Genomic DNA, 22,839 nt, shown 5'->3' on the forward strand with positions numbered 1-22,839 from the left:
ATGTGAAGGGGAAAAAATCAAATAAATTGGGATTTGTACGGCAATTCATCTTTATGCATGCTATTTGATTCTTCACACGAATGGACTTTTGCCCACAACCAAAATGACCGCCGTGGCGTCACGCGAAAGTGCCATGACAGCTTCTGTGTGTCAGAGCATCTCCGCCGTCTCCATGGAAAACCAAGTTTACAACCCTCCCCTCCCGTTTGACCCGGAAATGCCAGCCGGCGAGATGTAACTGAGTCACTCCCACAATGCACAGCGGGCTCGTCTTCTTCCTGGCCGGATGCTGGGGTCTTGTTTCCCGGTCTCTCAGTACGTAGATTGATGCCCTTTTGATCCTTGAGGTACGTAGGGGCGCGGGGGGAGCGCTAGTCGTTGGATACAGTACGGAGATGGCAACGGGTTAGGAAGCGCGTGAGCTCCAGCGCGCGCGCAGTGATTGTCCTTGCGAGGGAAACGCTGAGCTGAGGGGGTGCGCGGGCTCCTTGGCCCGTGTCACTCTTTTAATTAGGCGGGCAAAATAAACTCGTGTAGTTTACCCCCCTGATCTCATACACCCTAACTGCACCCCTTAGCAGGTACATTGCACGTTTTTTGGTCTTGTATACCAACTGCACCTATTACATAAGAGATTTAAAAAAAATTGTTTGCAAGTTTTCTGTAAAACCAAAGGGGGAGGTGGGGGTACAGAATCACGAGGGGTAGGCGGGGGGGGGTACAGAATCACGAGGGGTAGGCGGGGGTGGGGGTACAGAATCACGAGGGTGAGGGGTATAGAATCACGAGGGGGAGGGGGTACAGGAATCTTTGCTGACTATTTTAAGGAAAAGGTGGAATCCATACGTCAGAACATCCCCTCTGTTTCTTCCTCCCATCCTACACCTCTTCCTAACTCTCCTCCTGCCTTCCTTGACGCTTTTTCTGCTGTCTCAGAGGATGTGTCGCTGTTGATCGCCTCTTCGCCCTCTACCACTTGCCCTCTTGACCCCATTCCCTCCCATCTCCTAAAACCTCTTGCTCCTACTATAATCCCTATGCTCACACACATTTTTAACTCCTCCCTCTGCTCTGGAACCTTTCCATCCTCCTTCAAACATGCAACAGTCATACCATTACTCAAAAACAGCAAGCTTTACCCTACCTGTCTTTCTAACTATCGACCTGTCTCCCTCCTGCCTTTTGCCTCTAAACTCCTTGAACGTCTTGTATTCTCTCGCTTGCTCCATTTTCGCAACACCCATTCTCTCTTAGACCCTCTACAATCTGGTTTCCGCACTGCTCACTCCACTGAAGCAGCCCTCACTAAAATAACTGACGACCTCCATGCTGCCAAAGACAGAGGTCATTACACTCTGCTCATATTACTCAACCTCTCTGCAGCATTTGACACCGTGGACCACCCTCTTCTCCTTCACATTCTCCATACTCTTGGTATTCGGAACAAAGCTCTATCCTGGATCTCATCCTACCTCTCCCATCGTACTTTCAGTGTCTCTTCTGTTAACACCTCCTCCTTCTCTATTGATCTCTCTGTGGGGGTACCCCAGGGCTCTGTCCTGAGACCTCTTCTCTTGTCTCTGTACACACTCTCTCTCTCTAATAACATATTTTGGGTTTAATTATCACCTCTATGCTGACGACACACAAATATACTTTTCAACACCCGGCCTTACACCTGCTGTACAAACATACAGGACACCTGCAAGCTCATATTGAACCCCCAAAACAACCACAACACACATATATATATATATATATATATATATATATATATATATATATATATATATATATTTACCCTTTGACACCTCCAGCCATAAATCTCATACACAACGGGGGAAGGACCAGCTCCGATAACATTCCAAGAGACACTGTTTTTAAGTTATCCTTGCTTCATTCATTGTAACATCGCCGGAAGAAGAGATCAGTGTATCTCGAAAGCTCGCACAAATAAAAGAATTTCGTTAGCCACAGAACGGTATCATCTATTTATTTTTTGATTATTGTAGCTCGACTAACACGGTACTGATACCTCTACATGTATATATATATATATATATATATATATATATATATATATATATATATATATATATATATATTTAAGCATATAAGTGTCACAGAGGACTGCTACTGAGCATGGCGATATATATTTAAAACCAGAGACAGAATATTAAACACAGACAGAGCTCAGTGCACATCCAGTGAAACTTATACACGGTACAGTGCCTAAATTTATATGTATAGATATCTATTAAATAAAATGGTCTTTTAGTTTAACATTTTGGCCAAAGTGTTGGAAGCCCCTGAGCCACTACACGGCAGACCACATCTCAAGGGTCCCTAACACTAATATAAATTCTTAATAACCTGTGCATTACCAGGAAGAATGATTTATAATAAATCTGTCAAAATTAGTTGCATAGTTGTAAGTCTGATTGAAGCTTTTATTAACCTGTACATTACCAGGAAAAGCACTCTGTATTAGATTTGTCACAATCACACTGCAAGCAAGCAAGTTCCCCTGAGAGTGGGAGATGCTATGGAGTGAGCTTGAACAAGATAGGAAGAGCCACCCTCCAATCAGCTAAGACCAGCTGTATGTTTTACAATTCTTGTTCAGCTGGTCTTAGCTGATTGGAGGGTGGCTCTTCCTATCTTGTTGAAGCTCACACCCTCCCACATTTAAATGGTTAAAAGCTCACTCCATAGCATCCAAACAGAGCTCCTCATACTTCCTCCCAAACCTGGCCCTACTACCTCCTTCCACATTACTGTTGGAAGTACCATCATTCACCCAGTAGCCCAAGCACGCTGCCTAGGGGTCACACTCGACTCCTCTCTCACATTCGCCCCTCACATTCAAAACATTTCTAAAACCTGTCGCTTTTTCCTCCGCAATATAACAAAGATACGCCCTTTCCTCTGTTGCTCGACTGCTAAAACTCTGACTCAGGCCCTCATTCTCTCCCGTCTTGATTACTGTAACCTCCTGCTGTCCGGCCTTCCTGCCTCTCACCTGTCTCCCCTACAATCTATCCTAAACGCTGCTGCCAGAGTCACGCTACTCTTTCCTAGATCTGTCTCAGCATCTCCCCTCATAAAATCCCTCTCCTGGCTTCCGATCAAATCTCACACTCCATTCTTCTCACTTTTAAAGCTTTACACTCTTCTGCCCCATCCTTACATCTCAGCCCTAATTTCTCGTTATGCACCACCCAGACTCTTGCGTTCTTCTCAAGGATGTCTTCTTTCTACCCCCTTTGTATCTAAAGCCCTCTCCCGCCTTAAACCTTTTTCACTGACTGCCCCACACCTCTGGAATGCCCTTCCCATCAGTACCCGACTAGCACCCACTCTATCCACCTTTAAGACCCACCTTAAGACACACTTGCTTAAAGAAGCATACGAATAGCACTGTGGATATTCTGAACACATGATACATATAGCTTGGCCCCCTGCAGACGCACTTACCAGAACTTCCTCCTACTGTCTCTGTACATTCTCCCTACCTACCAATTAGACTGTAAGGTCCTCGGGGCAGGGACTCCTCTTCCGAAATGTTACTTTTATGTCTAAAGCACTTATTCCCATGATCTGTTATTTATATTATCTGTTATTTATTTGATTACCACATGTATTACTACTGTGAAGCGCTATGTACATTTATGGCGCTATATAAATAGACATACAATACAAGGGGTAGGCGGGGAGGGGGTACAGAATCACGAGGGGTAGGAGGTGGGTGGGGTACAGAATCACGAGGGGTAGGAGGTGGGTGGGGTACAGAATCACGAGGGGTAGGAGGTGGGTGGGGTACAGAATCACGAGGGGTAGGAGGTGGGTGGGGTACAGAATCACGAGGGGTAGGAGGTGGGTGGGGTACAGAATCACGAGGGGTAGGAGGTGGGTGGGGTACAGAATCACGAGGGGTAGGAGGTGGGTGGGGTACAGAATCACGAGGGATAGGAGGTGGGTGGGGTAGAGAATCACGAGGGGTAGGAGGTGGGTGGGGTACAGAATCACGAGGGGTAGGAGGTGGGGGGGTAGAGAATCACGAGGGGTAGGAGGTGGGGGGGTAGAGAATCACGGGGGTAGGAGGTGGGGGGGTAGAGAATCACGAGGGGTAGGAGGTGGGGGGGGTAGAGAATCACGAGGGGTAGGAGGTGGGGGGGGGTAGAGAATCACGAGGGGTAGGAGGTGGGGGGGTAGAGAATCACGAGGGGTAGGAGGTGGGTGGGGTAGAGAATCACGAGGGGTAGGAGATGGGTGGGGTAGAGAATCACGAGGGGTAGGAGGTGGGTGGTGTAGAGAATCACGAGGGGTAGGCGGGGGGGTACAGAATCACGAGGGGTAGGCGGGGGGGGTACAGAATCACGAGGGGCAGGTTGGGGGGTACAGAATCACGAGGGGTAGGTTGGGGGGTACAGAATCACGAGGGGTAGGTGGGGGGGTACAGAATCACGAGGGGTAGGTGGGGGGGTACAGAATCACGAGGGGTAGGTGGGGGGTACAGAATCACGAGGGGTAGGTGGGGGGGTACAGAATCACGAGGGGTAGGTGGGGGGTACAGAATCACGAGGGGTAGGTGGGGGTACAGAATCACGAGGGGTAGGTGGGGGGTACAGAATCACGAGGGGTAGGTGGGGGGTACAGAATCACAAGGGGTAGGTGGGGCGGTACAGAATCACGAGGCGTAGGTGGGGGGTACAGAATCACGAGGGGTAGGTGGGGGGGTACAGAATCACGAGGGGTAGGTGGGGAGGTACAGAATCACGAGGGGTAGGTGGGGTGGTACAGAATCACGAGGGGTAGGTGGAGGGGTACAGAATCACGAGGGGTAGGTGGGGGGGTACAGAATCACGAGGGGTACAGAATCACGAGGGGTAGGTGGGGGGTACAGAATCACGAGGGGTAGGTGAGGGGGGGTACAGAATCACAAGGGCTGGGGTTAGGGTGAATTTCAGTGCATTTCACATGTAATACAAACATTTGGCAAAGTATTTTTGGTCAATCCCGGTATATGCAATGCATGGAAATGGGAGAGGGTCACATCATTCATCCAAACAGTAAGAACATTCTGTGGGAAGAGCATTGGGGGATCAGTGGTGAAGGGGGAGGGGGAAAAAAAGGTGGTTGGGGTTCAGTTTTTACATTGAAATTTTTGTGTGGTAAGATGCAAGGGATATGAGACTTCCGTTGGGGTTGCTTGGAGGTCCAGCACGAGTAGAGGAACAGTGCTACCTATTTTATACAAAATGTTGGAACGTCTGTAAGATCTCTGTAATCAAATGAGATGCCCATTAAACAATCAGATTGGAAGCGCTAAACCAGCTGCAGTCTATACTTAAAAACTTTTTACACGTGGACAATAATGTAAAAACAACTTTTTTTTTTTTTTTTTAAAGATATCACAAAGGGACAACAATAAAGAATTATTTTGTGTGGAACAAATGGTATTCTGATGTAATGGAGTCCTATTTAATTTCCGCAAAAGGTTATCTCCTTGTTGCTCCTCTTCTAGCATCCTCCTCAAAAGTGCTCACCCTGAAGAGTTGTAGCGCTATCCCAAAAGCAGCCTGCGCTGATTGACAGGCTGCGTTTATAGAGACCGCGACGGTGACGTCACGCTGCGGTCGCTGGAAAAATCAAACTGACTTCCAGCGACCGCGACCAAGCCGTTGCGTCGCTTCTACTATAAGCGGCCGCGACGGCGGAAATACGTTTTTTTTGCCGCGACGTCACTGGCACTATAAGCGCAACCTAAGTTTTCTTTTTTACTTAAGACATCTCTCCTTGCTGCTAAACGCTTTTTTATTTTATGTCTGATTTCTCCTTTTAGGAGATGAATGCGTTTTAAATATTAGTTGTCTGGGAAGTTCAAATGGAGCTCTCCCTAGTGCTCAGTGCAGTCTTGGAGCAGGGAATGCTCAGGGGGCAAGATACTAACATTACATGTGTTAAACACACAGGATTCTGGGGCCCCATGACGTCACACATACAGTTTTTGTATGGGTGATTGTGCACTGGAGCGCAGATTGCGATCTTACAGGAATAGGAGGAATCTTCCCTTCCTTAATCGACGAGATTGCAATCACTTTCTCGCAAGTGCCGGAGAGGCACTCTGGTGCTGCAGCAAAGGGTTAAACTAATGAACTCTCTTTGTACACGCATACTTCAAGAGTAATTGTCCCTCTTGTAGCCAGAACCAGTTCACCACTAGGCTGTGTCGTCTTACTTCTCCCGCTGGGTGCTCATGTATGATCTACGGACAGGGGTGCGCAAACCTTTGTTGCTCTGCCTCCTTTCCCCCGGCGCTCGCGGCCCCCCCCCCCCCCCCGTTACCATAGTGCGGCATCAAATGACATGACGTCACGTGACCCGTGTTGCCATGGAGATGCGTCCCGAAGCTGGCTGAATCTTTTTATGTTGTTGCAGAGGCCTCGTGCTGTCCCCCGGCATTTAATTTAAATGCTTCGGGGAAGAGCACGGGGCATCAGCAACTGCCGTGCCCCCCCCTGAAAAATCTTGTGCACCCCAGTTTGCGCACCCCTGATCTATGCCACCTTGACTATTGGTCATCTCCTTCAGGCGTGTGGATGCTGACGAGTACTTGTTTGGCTTGACACCTCAGAAGTCCCAATGCATTTTGCCTCTCAGGGCTTCATTAGGGGGGTGGCTTTACATTTCATCCCCCCATATTTATTTATGCTCATCGTTGTGCAAATTTCCATTAATATATTGGAAATTGCATTGGGCACATACATTTCATCCTGATGTACATTAACTATTCAACACAGGTTACCTGTCTACCAACTAATGTAATGGCACCGTAGTACCCTCTCCTCCTTGCGCAATGCTCTCCGCTGTTGGCTCGCATTCCTCACCCCACTGGACAAAGGGGTGCAGTACTGGCTGACTAGTTGGTCACTTCAGCGACCGGCAACAGCACAACCGATCCTGCCTTGCACTCGTGCAAGCACAGCAGGATAGGTTGTGCAACATAGGGGAAAGATTCAACTCTTCCATCCCTGCATTATATCGATAAACAGATCAACAGATGAGGTTTATAGTTTGAAAACACGTCTTGCCCTGTTACTACCATGTTTTATGTATCCTCCGTTAAGCTCAGCTGTTCAAGTAGATGTATTGTTTGTATTCGGGAAAAGTGCATTTGTGTTCTAAGTTGTCCTGCTTTCAAGAGAGTGTATGTATTTATGTATGTGTCTGTCTCACACACTTTTTAGTCTCCCTTTCTAGTTGCTCCGTTTCACTTGTTAAGCCCGTCCACTGCCTTCCCCCTGCTGCAGGACTACACTCGCAGAGCCATGTGTGGGAGGAAGGGGTGTGGTTACCAAATCTCTGCACTGATTGTCTAATCCCCGGGTGGTCATAGCATTTTACACAAGGGCTTCTGGGACTTGTAGTTCATTTCTGTAAATACTGTATAACAGGCGCCAGGCATAACTTTAGGCGCCCACGATTTTTTCCACTTGTGTGGTTTTTTCCTGGGCGCACCAAAATGTCGCAGCTGATCATAGTGCACCCCCTCCTGCTTTCACTAGCGCAACATCAAAGCAGGATTGGCAGCTGTGACTGACGGGTCACTCAGAGCTGCTCTGATCCGTGTGTAGTGCTGAAGGGAGGACTGGAGAGCGGGCTGCCATAGCGTGTAACGGCTGGGGTGAGAGAGATGGAGAGCCTAAGCACTATGCCTGCCCCTGCTCCCTGTCAGGGCTTGAGAGGGGTATCAATGTGTGTCTGTGTGTGTCCAAGATGCCCTCTAACATACAGAGCCATTGTGTGCGTGTGTATTGGGGGTGGTTGGAGGAGCATTTTAAGGAGCCATTGTATTCTGATATGTAATGTGCTTTTTCTTCATGCTTTTTAAGGGTTATGGCAGCGGCTACTATAGTCCACGATACCTCTGAAGCTGTAGACCTCTGTACCGCCTGTGGCCTCTACCTAAAGCCGATCACAAAGATGATCATTAGCGTGTCACTCCCACAGCTGAAACAACCAGGGAAGTCCATCTCCAACTGGGAAGTCATGGAAAGACTGAAGGGCATGGTGATAACCCACCAGTTTTCTACTCTGCGGATCTCCAAAAGCACAATGGACTTCATTAGATTCGAAGGGGAGGTGGAGAACAAGAGTTTGGTGAAGGCGTTCGTGGTTGCCCTTGACGGGAAGAGCATTAAACTCAGCGGGTTCACAGACATCTTGAAAGTCAGAGCGGCAGAGTATAAAATAGACTTTCCCACCAGGCATGACTGGGACTCCTTCTTCCGTGATGCAAAAGATATGAATGAGAATGTGCCAGGAGAAAGGCCAGATACTATCCACTTGGGAGGACTGCCTTGCAAATGGTTTGCTTTAAAGGATTCTGGCTCAGAAAAGCCAAGTGAAGAAGTACTCATGAAAGTCTTCAGTGCCTTTGGGGAAATCAGGACCGTGGACATACCTATGCTGGATCCCTACAGAGAAGAAATGACTGGCAGGAACTTCCATACCTACAGCTTTGGTGGCCACTTGAATTTTGAGGCCTATGTGCAATACATGGAGTATGTGGGCTTTGTGAAGGCCATGAATGCTCTACGAGGAATGAAAGTAATGTACAAAGGAGAAGATGGGAAAGCGGTAGCTTGCAATATTAAGGTGAACAATGGTGTGTGTGTGTGTGTGTGTGTGTGTGTGTTAGTTTATTTTATTTGCAGATTCCAGCAGTTAAGGGTGGGTTCTACGGTCCTTACTGATATCGTAGTTGATGCTCAGAGAGGAAACCTTACAAAATATATATTTTTTAATATATATTTAAAAGTTTGTTACCAAGTTTTACTACATCAATTATATAGTGTATTATTTGTTTACTTTAATGTGATAATAAGGCCTATTTGTACTGAGTGGTACTTTTTCGGAAGACACCTCTCGGCCCATTTACTTGAACGGGCAACAATGTGTCTTACTGAATAGCACCGTTTAGTGAATATGGGCGTCTTGTCTTTTATAAAGAGAGCTCCCCACAAGTGCAAAAGCAAGTATTGGAGTGGCCCTATGTATCTCCCTATTTGGGTAATTATACCGATAACTTGTACAAGGCCAATAACAAAAACAGTATACATTGTGCGTTCTGTGTTTATATGCCGATTTTTCCTTTGGGAGTGATGGCCTTTTCATGTGTGGTGTTCTGTTTCAAAGGTTTCTTTTGACTCAACCAAACACCTGAGTGAGACTACTATTAAAAAGCGCCAGCTTGAACGGCAGAAACTACAAGAGTTGGAGCAGCGGAGGGAGGAGCATAAGAGAAAAGAGAAAGAGGCTGAGGAGAAGCAAAAAGAAGATGAACGGTAAGTCTAGATTACATTTTTTTTTTTTTTTTCGTAAAAGAAAAGCAGTTGTTACTGACTTACCACCTGTCACACTCCACTATAATTGTGTTGCAAAATGTCCTCATTTGAACAAGCATCGGAGACTTGCTTAAAGCAGCATTACCACTGTACTATTAAAAATGCAGAGCAAGGTTAAATGATTCCCACTCTTTACATAGGTGGGGTTTTTTATTTATTTTATTTTTTTTTTTGCCGGCAGTTTTTCGAAACACTACTTGTTTGAAAACATCACGGCCGCATGTAACTTTGCTGGCATGTTGTGCTCTTGTATTGGAAGTGAGGCAAGCTCATGTGATGTGCCGATCCCACATTCATTATTTGCCAAAGGGGTTTTGTGGGGCTCCAGCCTTGTTAAAGCGCCCCTTGGCGAGAAACGCGTCAGAGGTTTCTCTTTTTAACTAGGATATGTCTCAATACATTTTTGTTATTTTTTCACTGGCCCCCAGTTCTCCTTTTTTGCTGTGCTCCTAGTTCTCTCCCAATTCCGTAAGACATCTTTATTCACTTTCATGGACTCCAGAAAAAAAAACCTGTCAGTGAGCCACTAGTATTCTGCGAGTGACAAACCTACCATAGTCACTTACAGGCTAACCTAACTTCCCCTTTACAAGTATGTGCAGCCAGGGAAGCTGTCTGGTGGTCAGAGTAGATGATAAATTGTGCAGCGCATGTCAATCACCCTTACAGTGTACAGATGCATGCCCCAGGAAGTCTCGTACATGAGCGCTCTGACATGACCCTTTTGTGCTGCCCTCCCTATTTTGTTGCCTCGGGCACTTCTACAGAAAGTGTGCTTCTGACCCTAATAACTGTAAACTGTTTATGAAATACCTCAGTGTATTGGAGCAAGCTGACACTACTTTGATTTGTTTTAATTTGCTTTAATGAGTAAGTTAAACAACTGAAATGAGCAAATTTAGAGTAACAAATATTTCATTTTGTTGAATCAATAATGATGGTGGCAACCCAAACTAAACCAGCCAGACGTAACTGGTTGGCCAATTGAAAGAAATCATTGAATGTCCCGAATCAAAGCTTTACTGATTTAACATGTTAACTATTTTCTTGGGGTGTGCATCTCGGTTTGATTCTTGTACCAAAGTTCATGTTAAATGTTTATCAAAAATGCATTCACAAAACTGGATACATTGATGAGCAATGTCAGGGGTTCATAATGTTTGTTTGTACTCCATCGTGAACAATGTAGCAACTAAAGGAGCATTTATACCGGGCCTGCACAACTCCAGTCCTCAAGGGCTGCAAACAGGCCAGGTTTTCATTGTATCCCTACTTCCGCACAGCTAGCTCAATTAGTCGCTGTCATACTGAGCCACTAATTGAGCCAGCTGTGCTGAAGTAGGGATATAATGAAAACCTGGCCTGTTTGCGGCCCTCGGGGACTGGAGTAGTGCATACCTGATTTATACATTTTAGGTCCATATATGCTAAGCGGTGCTATTCCATACGACCCCTTATAACCCATTCATGTTAATATTGCAGTGCCGGAAGATACCTTTTATAGAATAGGCTTGATATTTAGAGAGAATGTATTTAGCTAATTCATGCATAACAAAATGTGAATTTGTATGTATTTTTTTTATTTTTAAAGCAAGCAAAAAGAGCTGGAAGAGATTGAGAGGGACCGAAAACGCGAAGAAAAGATCAGGCGGAAGGAGGAGAAGCAGAGGGAACGAGAGGCTCGAAGGAACAAGAGAAAATTAGAAAAAATACAGGCTGAGGAACAGAAGAGATTGCAGGAAAAAATCAGATTTGAAGAAAGAAGGATTTTACTGGCTCAAAGGAATTTGCAGTCCATCAGGTTAATTGCAGAGCTGCTAAGTAGAGTGAAGGTGAAATAATTTTATGTACTTAATCTAATGCTTTTGAAGAGAAACCGCAGAGCTAATAGGTGCTTTATTATACCTTCTGCCCCATAAAATCTGTCTTGGGTCCGTTAACTTGTTGTAATAGTAACTTAAATTTTCAATTGGAAAGAAGGAAAAAAATGGCCTCATTGCATGTTGCAACTTAAATTATGACACACATTTTGGTGTGCTCATTCCCTCGCCTTAAATGGATTCATAAGGTATGTCAAAGCAGCCCTCTGTGTTGTCTTTCTGGCAGAGTATCAATAATGTCTTAATACTTTCAATAATATCGTAATACTTTCCCTTCTTACCATTTGTTTACCAATTCACGCTATATAACGCCTTATTTACCAGTTTCAAGCTTTAAATCTGCAATCCACTCTATTTGCCATAAAAAAAATTTAAAAAGCATCCCCCTTTTTTTTTTTTTTTATCATTGCATGTGAGATTAAATTTGGCTGTTGCCATGTACGTTCCTTATGACAACTAGCTGATGCCAAGGAAATAAGTGGGCACGAGCACCGCAAAGAAGATTTAGACAAAATGAAAAATTTAGAAATCAGCCAGCACAACATGAACTATCCAATTATGTTATGACTTAGTTTTTTTGTGAGGATTGCTGTTTTTATGTACAGTATGTGTATAAACTTTTAATACCAGAAGCTGTATTATGAAAAACAGTGTGGCACATACCAAAGACAGTACAAAATATTTACATTATTTTGCTTGTATTTCCTTTGATCCTGTTCTAGGCAGGGACAATTCGTGAGCAGGAAGAGAAGGAAGCAGAGAGAATCCACCTGCTGATGTTAGAAGAGAGGAGAAAAGAGCAAGAGGCAGAATTGAGACGCGTGGAAGAAGAAAAGGAGCGGGCTCTGGGGCTTCAGCGTAAAGAGAAGGAATTGAGAGAGAAGCTTTTAAACAGTCTCCTTAGCAGAAACTTAAGCTCCATCCCTCAAAGCAACGAGGACACCAGACCATTGACGTGTTACCCTCTTAAACCAAGTGAGACTATTCCACAGGATGCACCATTTAGCTATGTCACATCTACTTGCACTCAGACTTCTAGGGCCCAAACACCTTCCGACTGTGAGCCTCCACACAGTAACTATGCAAATTCAAGCCTGCAGGGTATAAATGGAGTCTGTCATGAAGATTCCTCTCTACAGGAGTGTAAACCTATTAAAAACAAAGACCATAACCTCACAAGACCTCTGTCCATGCTTACCAGCAATCTTGGCAATAGTGATCAGCACAATAATTCAGTAAGCAGCGATCAAAATTTATGCCTGAAGGATTCGCAGGCTCATCAAAGCAACAGTGACCGGGAAAGAACTGGAGTGGACAGTAAACTCTCTCGTACTCAGGACAAAATACACAAGGATAAGCGGAAACACAAACGAGACATTGGCAGAGAGGATGATGGGTACAAGAAAGTAAGAAGAACCCACAGGAAGCATTCCTCCAAAGATCATAGAAGAGGTGTCAGTCCAGAGCAGGCCAGGCACAAAAGAGACAACTCTAGAGATGTAAAGGATAGACACAGTCATAGACAAAGAAGCCGCCACAGGAAATCCTACAGCAGAGAGAGAGAGTCCCGGAGCAGCTAGTATGACTACAGCTTATGCATGCCTGTTTGACATTGTAGATCTGCAGTGAATCCAGTTTACACAGTTACCTGTTACTGCAGTCAGATATTGGTTATGTAACACTTTTGCTTATTTAGGGCTCTTTTTCTCTTTTTCTTTCTTTCTTTCCCACCCCTTCCCCTCCCCCCCCCCCCCCCCCATTTATAAACAAAATGTACCGTTTAGACAAGTCCATTTTTCTACAGTAGTTTTGCAAAAAGAAAAGTTGGATTTTCATTCCGGCATTCTTTTCAAAGGGACCACACCAATAATCCAGAAGATTAGAAAGGGAAAAAACGTTTTTCTAGGTTTTCAGTTCTTAAATATTTATTTAGCAGCAACGTACAAAAAATTAAGTTTGTGTCAGTGTTTTTATTTAATATTTTTTATCTTGCCAGTAACTGGCATATGTTTAAAATATTTTTGAACAAATTCATTTGCTGGACAATTTAGACAACTTTTTGGGATACGGTTTATGTAGCAGCTTAAGCTTTTTAGAATTATAATGTACAGTGTGAATAAATGTAGGTCATATCGAGCTTCATGGGCATAACAGTGGTCATAGTGGGGCATCCTGGAGCAAACTTTTTTTTGTGTAATTAACCGATAGGAAGGGGGCTTAGTTCCCATTATGGTAAAAAACAAAAGGGCAAAATAAAATTAAACATTTCTCCCTCAGAAATCTAGCAGATTTATGGAGTTGGCTTTTCTTTCACTTGGCATCTCATCAGAAGGTAGCTACGGTTCTACAACATGTATAAAAGTTTCTGAATCCTACCGGCCATGATATTCCTTACTTCCTGGGGCAGTACTTATTTGCCAGAGATGAAAATGCATACAGAAATGTGGGAGGAGAGTCTCCAAAACATTGAATGCTATCTTTTGCTGTTTTTTTGTTTTGCTGGGTTTTGAGCTGTACCTAGATATTTCAAAGCGGCAGGGAGGAACAATTACCTTTCAATTTTGCTTTTAAAATTGTAATTTCTTTATTTAAAGGAGCTTTGCCTCTACAAAATATATTGCATTAATTTCAGCATCAAGCAGGGGGTCCCCGGAGCTGAAATTAATGCGGGTCAGCTCCGGAGACCCCCTGCTTCAAATCTATTTATTTTTTTAAACAGAAGAGGTAAAGCCAGTTGAATCTGTATATACTGATTGACCCCAATTTACCCAAAAATAAATTTTACCCATATATGACAGAACAGGTTTTGTTTCAGTCACAGTCTTGGCTCATCTGCCCCTGCTTTATTCCATTTTGTGCAAAACGTGCTTGCTTCAGTAAATAATGCTGGGCTTTTTGCTTTGTAATGTAAAATAGCATTTTGTATTGTTTCATTGTCAGGGATTTCAGATACCTCGCAGACTTAACATTTATTGGGTATCTTTAGAGCATTAACATGACCCGATACTAACCGATGGTGAAAGCCAATACACCTGGAACAACCGAAATAATCTTATTAAAATATAAATAATGAAAACACAAGTCTGCATCGGTTGACCGCCAATTCTCTGAGCTTCAAAACGTCCAAATAAGAAACGGTACATGTCTAAGAACTCTCTACGTTAGTCGGGTGCGTGTTGTTGCTACTCTGCCATTTATAATAAGATCCAGATTTGCTAAGTCACGTTAAGCTTTGGCTCATGCTAAGGCGGACTAATGCTTAGCACTATTAATTAAATCTGTGTGTAACACTATATAGAAGCTCTGGAGAGGGCCTTATATTATTAAAGGTATTTTGAGGTATGTGAAGAGGTTTTAGGGATGGCAGTGTTTGGCGATACTGTTGTAAAATGATGCATTAAATTTATGTTCAGTGGGATTTGTGAATTTGTCCAATATTTTTTGGCAAAAATATAAAGGGGGGAAAAAAACAACTTTTTCTGTGAGTTGGTTGTTACTGCTTTTTAGCCTAGCCCTCACCACTGTTGGCACCCCCTTACTGCATTTTGTTTTCAATTGGGTGCAAGCATCGATGGCTCCTTCACAAAATGTTTTGTATTGTACGTAAACAAGAGACCTAGGAGGTTTCAAAAGTTAGCTATGTTCGGTTCTCACACCTATGACAACTGTTGTATGTTATATTTTTTGTGCAGTTACACGTTTGCTACAAAATTAGCAAAGGTATTAACATAAATTATGAAACAGATGAGCAGTCCATAAACTAAACGTAATTTACCTTAAAGCATAAATTTCCGCTAACTAATCCCGTTTTTTTTTTTTTTCCCAGAGATGAACCGCGCTATTTTCAGTTATGGGGATCCCCCCTGAGATACAGCTGAGGTTACCAGTATTACTACCTGCTTTTTTTTAAAGGAATTTTATTGGCAATCCAATAGGAAGCCACACCTGATGATGTGGCTTACTATTGGTCTGAGACTTGGCAGCCATTTTGTTTTCATACGAGGGAAATTTAAATCCAGCAAATATCACAAGGAAATAAGGGGGCTCCAGCATCTTAAAATAGTACAATAGTCAATTCCAGGTGACGCCCATTTTCGCATCCTAATTGCTTGATTTGCAAACCCACATATACAACACAAGGAGTAACTTAATGTAAATAAAATGTAGATTTGACACTGCCTGCTTTCAATGTAAGCAACCGTTTCCTACACTTGATTTTAATATATTGCAAGTCAGTGAATCTTATAGCACAACATATCTACTGTATTTTTTTTACTTGAGTGAAAAGAAAATTATAAACAGCAACCGTCCCTATATATTCTAGTACTATAAAGCTCTCTGCAAAGGCATTCATCCCATTCATGCTCTTCTAAGCACAAGGAAGACCGCCCGCTTCACAGTGTAGAGGGGGCATCATTTGACACATTCCATTTTAAATGTTTGTCATATAACTGCTTTCTCTTGGTGCTCACTAAATTGGAAGTTGATGCACCCAAGTCAAACTTGGAACATTGATACAGATGTAGAAGTCTGTATTGCTCCTTTTGGTGTTTATTGTGGGATATTCTGATATTTGACATCAACGCTGCCATTAAATCCGATGTAGTAAAAAAAAGGATGGAGAGGGAGTATGTGGCATGATACCTTTTTTATTTGAAGATCTAAGTAGTAGATCTGTTGTAAGCTTTCGAAGCTCTCGGCATCGTTCATTGGTATCCCCGAGAGGTTCAAAAGCTTGTAACATCAACCACTTGTTAGTAGCTGGCTGCAAAAGTGTGACCTGGTGGTAAACGCACTGTCTCCATACCTAATAGAAGCTCCTTGTGATCCTGGATGTCGCACCATCTCTCTGTTCACCGAAATACCATTTGAGATGTGTACATTTTCTATGCACTCTATGTAGCTTGTCCGTTCTGTATCAAATCAAAATATTGATTGGACAGACGCAATTCAATTAAAATGTCTGGCATAACTGGTGGCATGAACCTGGGACTCGCATTGTAACATAGCAATTGCTTATTTAAATAAGTTGAATTATTTCAATACTAATGAGTGTTTCTATGATTTTTCTTTTGAAAACAAAAAATATATTTTTATCATTTAAATTTGCAGGAAATAAATATCTTGCATAGTATGTTAGTGTGTGCATATATACACACTGCAATTTCAAATAATGAATATTGCCTTTAAAATAATTCAGGAATAATTTATGCACTGTAACTATTCACATGCTAATATTTCTTATACGTGTAATGTGGACATGGCATCAGCTCTCCTTAGCAGTTGGTGCTCTTGGAGCTTGGTTATTATAAATGCCACTCACCTCCAGTCCTGAATGGGTTACACTTTTTAGAGATGTTTACTCCTGGTGAACTTGAACAACAACTTTGATTGTCTTTGTGTAAAAACCATCTGCAATGGTGTGTTGTATGTAACTAGGGATTGCTTTAGCAAAACAAATATACCAGATCCCAAGCAATGTTTTATTTTGTCCGTTTGGTTGTCTTCTTGTTATTTCAGTGTGTGTGTGTGATGTAAAATTGCTGCACTATTGTTATGGTTAGAAGTACAGTAGTTTGTATTTGTTTATCTGGCTGATTTTGCATAAAACATGCGCTGTATCAAATGTAAGGGGGGGGGGGAGAATTTGGGAAAAATAAAGCGCCCATTGTTTGATTCCATATTCATTTGCAACAATAAAAATTTTGAAATTGAGTTTTGCACACTAACCATTTTCTGCTGCTTTTCACAATCTCTAGTAAGTAGTAGAGATGGGCAATCTTTTTGGAAAAATTTGAGTCTGCTATGAAAACGACATTTTTTTCACAGATTTGTCTGAGTTTGAAAAGTGAACTATATTTAAATTTTAAAAAAATGAATACACAACTGGGCGAAAGTGGAAATTGGCTCAAAAGGGAAGTGAACTTAATTTTTTTTTTTGACTGAAATGCAGGCTTGTGCGTTTTTGACAAAAAATAGTGTAATGAGGCGGTCACTGCTGCCGTAAGGGTATAGAAGTTCCACACGCAATAAAAATAAAGTTTGGTTTATTAGTGCATATATACACGGAGAAAATCTGCCACAGAGCGAACTTTGACGCGTTTCGTCACACCAGTGACTTTGCGTTTTTGAAAAGGCTTGGACGGACAGTCACAGATGTGCGAAGCAATAGAAAGGTTTGGCACATTTGCCCATCACGAGTACGTAATGATGTGCGAAACTGTCCAACATGCAGTCATAACATTTTAAGCTGGTTTTTCCCATTTTGGATTCCCTGTGAAGCTTTAAGGGTTAATCATGCTGCCAGATTTGTAAGATTTCAGGGCAATGTCACCTGCCTGAGAGCTGTGTGCGTGTCTGAGCCCTTTCTATAGTCTCCGCATTGTACAAATCTGCAGTAGCTATTTTAGCAGATGTCCCAAGCGACACGAGATATTTCAGTGAACTTCGTAAGTTGCCATGTGAAATGGAATTGGATTGCACATTGATTTAATGCTTTGCAAATTACGTGCTCTGACTCAGCCGGGGCTCTTCCCGCAACTCATAAAGGACTAACTTTGTATTGTTTGACTATGCAAAACTTTTGCATACAGTATCTCCTAGTGATGATTAATATGTAACGTGGTGATGCCAAGAATTAGTGCCATCTGCAACTAAGTGATATAGATCAAATGCAGGGCTTGCTAGTAAACTACCAATTGAACAGACATATAATGGAAAATGTAGGGGCCATGTAAGATTTAACCAAGAGCAGTAAAATACCTCAGTCTAACAACCTGAAACTCATTTCAAAGTAACCCATAAATAACTTGTAAAGAATCTCATGATTATGATAGTTAATGGTATTAAAAGCCACGCTCTGATCCAACATTACTAATAGAGGAGAAACCAGGCTCACAAGGTACAATTAAGTCACTTATTGATACGACAATTGAGGAGAAATGGGAGTCCCAAGCTCCCTAGCGGCGCCAATTCAGAAGAATCCAGTCAAACACATAAGTGTAAATAGTATAAACTTATTGTAACCTCTCAGAGACTGTCCCATATGTGGAATTGAACCCCTTATCACACATTCATAATACAGTGATAGTGTACCCAATAGCCTCTGTCCCGAGGAATAACTTGAATGGGGTAGACTCACATAATGAAACAAACTCACTGTTGTAGTATGTAAGGGCTCCTGGACGTCAGCGTGCTCCAACCAGGGTAGATATAAATTGAGAGTGAAAGAGATGGGTCTGGCGGTGCATCTGCTCCTGAGAAGAAAAAACTGCAGACCGGGGCTTCTCAGTGGACAAAAAGCTTTATTTTCACATAGCAGCCGAAGAACAACTCTTACGTGTTTCGCGTGTCATTCCGCGCTTTATCAAAGAGCAGTAAAATACCTCAGTCTAACAACCTGAACCTCATTTCAAAGTAACCCATAAATAACTTGTAAAGAATCTCATGATTATGATAGTTAATGGTATTAAAAGCCACGCTCTGATCCAACATTACTAATACAGAGGAGAAACCAGGCTCACAAGGTAGAATTAAGTCACTTATTGATACGAAGAGGGTAATTCTTTATAGTCCAAAGCGTCCGTTTATGGGGATTTTCAAACAAAGACAGAAATGGCAGCTGTGGAGTTTATTGGTTTTACCCCCTAAAAACTCACAAAATAATAGGTTATTTGGCGTTATTAAAAAATGGGATCACAGCTATTATTCAGAAATTATTAGCGATATTTATCTCATTTCAATATATTAATAATGCATGAAAGCTGCATGTATATAAAGTGCACTCGAGTGGGCCCCTTACACTGAAGTTACACAACTGGTGGAAGATTTCACACACATCATAAGGTTATGCAATAAGATTTCAGATAAATTATATTTATATACATCATGTTTCACTTTTGCTGCAAGTCCATTAACTCCGCCTAACATGCTTGCAGCTCCATCTGTCCCTGAGGCCTCGGTCCCGCTGCGCTCGGTGGCGCGGACGGCCACACGCGAGTTCCCCACCAGCAGGGGAATCCTGCGGAGCCGGTCCCCCCTGGCTGCACAGCTTACTACACGCTGTGGTGCGTCAGCCGCTATGGGATACAAGAGAATGGTGATCCCTAGCGTTGACGCGTCACGTGATGTGGCTGTGAGCCAATGGGGAGGGGAGGCTTCGGGAGGAGGAGAGGCTTCGGGGAGCGGGGAGGAGTGTGGAGTGAAAGCAGCGTGAGTGCCTGTCTGTGTGTGTGTGTGTGTATGTGTGTGCCTGAGTGCGTGAGTGCCTGCCTCTGTCTGTGTGTGTGTGTTGCTTTACTTACCTTCAATCAGCAGCCCGAGCCGTGGAGGGAGGGGGGGGAGAGTAGCGGGTCCCTCCGCTCAAGCCACGCCCCCCCTCCCGCTCAAGCCTCCGACTCCCGCCCACCTCCCGCTCTGGCTCCCTACAGACCGCATATCGCGGTCTGTGTATGTCAGCGCCCCGCCTGTCTGCAGTGCGGGCGCGCTGACTCTGGGAGCGGGGCCTTAGCCTAAGCCTACCAACTGCTCACTGTTTCGCCAGTGAAGACCATATTTAAGTAACTCTTCTTGAAGTGCATCGAAATATCCTTGGCCAGTACCAATTTGTAATGGAACTATGCTTAAAAAAATTTCCTTAATGCAGCCGTCCTTACAATATTTCTCCAATGCAATTATAACACACATCACTGCGAAATGCTCAAAGAACTAGATTGGTCATCACTCGAGTCTAGGCGCAAAGTTCACCTTTCCTGTCTTGCCTTCAAATTCTTTATTGGCAAGCTACTCAGCTACCTGAACAAGCTCCTCACCCCTACCACATGCAGCACCTATCACCTGAGATCAGACTCCAAAAGACTGTTCATGGTCCCAAGGCTCAACAAAGTATCCGGCCGCTCCTCCTCTTACCGTGCACCCCAAAACTGGAACAACCTACCGGAGAATCTCACATCCACCACCAGTTTTAGTTTGTTCAAATCTAAGGCTGTCTCACATTTTAATGTGGTCTGTAATTGTTTCATACGCCCATAATACAAATTATCTTTAACTGTGTATGCAACGTCTTGTATATAATGTATACCCTGCTCATTATGTAACTGTATTTGTAAACATGTATTATGTGTCTTAACTCTGTGCCCAGGACATACTTGAAAACGAGAGGTAACTCTCAATGTATTTTATAAATAAATATACATTATAAGTTGTTCTGTTGTTGATTTGTCAGTGGAACCATCCAGTAATACACTGAAGAATAAACTACTTTTAACATCAGCGACAATGTCATTTCTTATTTTTTCGGCAATAAATTTGACAAATTCTGCACACCGCTTATCGTTACTATATTGTTTGAGAACATGAACGCCAAGCTTGCGTGCATAATTTAACAGTTCTTTTATGTCGCTGAATGGTTTATTGGTTTTAGCTATATACTAAGCAGAATTGAAAACAACACACATTTGTTGAAACATTTCCCTTTCCATCTTTTTTACACATAGCCCCATTGGTGTGCTTTCTGGATTTTTTTGTGCACTCAAAATTTTGGCAAACTTGATATGTAGAGCAGACTTTCCATGATATTTGAAACTTTCTACTTTAAATGGTGCATTGAAAATTTGTCGTGTGTGTAGGCAGAGTAACGTCAGTCTTATGAGCAAAATCCGAACAGATAATACATGATGCAACATCTGATTCCTTGTTATATTTTAACCATGTGAAATCTTTGAGCCAACTGTCTTGAAAATTTCTTCTTTTATGGATTAACTTCGTTGCTATCGGACTGGCTTGATCTGGAGGAGTATCTTCTAAAGTCTCTGTTTGGTTAACACGCTGTGATGGTCCCTGGTTTTTATCTCCAAAAAACTTGTGTAGTGAAGTTTGTCTTGTCTTGTTGCTCATCTTTGCAGATGTTGGTTCCAGGCAGACAGTGGGTGCTGGAAGGCAGATGGTGGGTCCAGGCTGATGGGTGCGACCAGGCTGATACCTAAAAGGTAGAAAAAGATCTTTCAATTAGTAAAGATGGAATGATTGGCAAACAGTGGGAAGTCAGTATACTGTATGGAACACTTACGTGAAGCCAAAATCAGTGCAGGCAGAGGGTGGGCGTTTTAAGGCAGATTGGTGCTGGAAGGCAGATGGTGGGTCCAGGCTGATGGGTGCGACCAGGCTGATACCTAAAATGTGGATCAGAACACAGCAACATTTTGCCTCCTCCCCCGTCGGCATGTAACAGCACACGGACTGTGAAGCTTGTTAACATGCAATATAAATGACAGTAAGCTCTCAAAATACACCCCACTCCTCCACCCAGAAATAAAGAAATCACAACACTTAGTGAAGGCATTTTAAATCTTTATAGCGGGTGGGGAACCTTTTTTCTGCCAAGGGCCATTTTGATATTTATAAAGTCATTCGAGGGCCATACAAAATTATCAACTTAAAAATTAGCCTGCTATATTTGGTCAAACATTTAATTACAGTAACTCACCACTAATGTGATGGCTGGAACTGCTTCTCTTTGGGTGACTGACTCTTGGGTGGTGGGTGACTATGACTGACTGCGGGTTGGTGTCTATACACACACACACACACACATGGCAGGGGGGAGGGAAATCAGACTCAGACCCACTCTCACACTCTCTCACACTCTCAGACTCTCACACTCTCAGACACTCAGACTCTCTGACACACACACACACACACACTCAACACAGACACACACACACACACACTCTCAGAGACACACACACTCTCAGACACACACACACTCTCTCAGACACACACACACTCACTCTCAGACACACACACACACTCTCAGACACACACACACACTCTCAGACACACACACACTCACTCTCAGACACACACACACTCAGACACACACACACTCACTCTCAGACACACACACACACACTCACTCTCAGACACACACACACACACTCTCAGACACAGACACACTCTCAGACACACACACGCACTCAGACACACACACACACACAGACACACACACACACACACTCTCAGACACACACACACTCTCAGACACACACACACACACACTCAGACACACACACACACACACACACTCTCAGACACAGACACACACACTCAGACACACATATACACACACACACACACACTCTCAGACACACATATATACACACACACACACACACACACAGATATACACACACATACACACACACATATACACACACACACACACATACACACACATATATATACACACACACACATATACACACACACATATGTAGCCATGCATAATAATGACTGCATACATCTTCCCTGTTGGCAGTAAGTCCTGGTAAATACAGGCCTGCCCACAGTAGTTATGGAGGTTTTCCCTCACACCCTAGTGTGGTGCCCTGTGTAAGGATGGGAGTGGCTGTATGCTCTGAGTCCCTGGATAGTGACCTCAGAGATGCGCCTGCCCCCTGGAGTATAAAGGGCACAACACTGACAGTTAGTGTTGTTGTTGGTGGAGAAATAGTAACCAGAAGGTACAAGATTGGAGAATCACTTTTGTGACC

At 43.3% G+C, this 22,839-nt stretch overlaps 1 protein-coding gene across 1 annotated transcript; it reads left to right on the plus strand.

Moving 5' to 3' along the window:
- The first annotated feature begins 240 nt into the window (after positions 1–240).
- On the plus strand, positions 241–17,425 carry AKAP17A (A-kinase anchoring protein 17A). The gene is made up of 5 exons (XM_075594610.1): positions 241–347; positions 7,896–8,661; positions 9,202–9,350; positions 11,002–11,242; positions 12,013–17,425. Exons 2-5 carry the CDS (start codon positions 7,900–7,902, stop codon positions 12,868–12,870), a joined length of 2,010 nt encoding a protein of 669 aa, XP_075450725.1. The 5' UTR covers positions 241–347; positions 7,896–7,899; the 3' UTR covers positions 12,871–17,425.
- The last annotated feature ends 5,414 nt before the right edge of the window (positions 17,426–22,839 follow it).

The sequence above is a fragment of the Ascaphus truei genome, chromosome 3 (assembly GCF_040206685.1).
Source record: "Ascaphus truei isolate aAscTru1 chromosome 3, aAscTru1.hap1, whole genome shotgun sequence".
Taxonomy (NCBI): Eukaryota; Metazoa; Chordata; class Amphibia; order Anura; family Ascaphidae; genus Ascaphus; species Ascaphus truei.

Excerpts from the sequence above, each read along its gene's own strand:
- AKAP17A (XM_075594610.1), top strand. The coding sequence starts at position 7,900 with ATGGCAGCGGCTACTATAGTCCACGATACCTCTGAAGCTGTAGACCTC. Across the intron at positions 8,662-9,201 it reads CGGTAGCTTGCAATATTAAG|GTTTCTTTTGACTCAACCAA; the intron begins GTGAACAATGGT and ends TCTGTTTCAAAG. Across the intron at positions 11,243-12,012 it reads AGCTGCTAAGTAGAGTGAAG|GCAGGGACAATTCGTGAGCA; the intron begins GTGAAATAATTT and ends ATCCTGTTCTAG.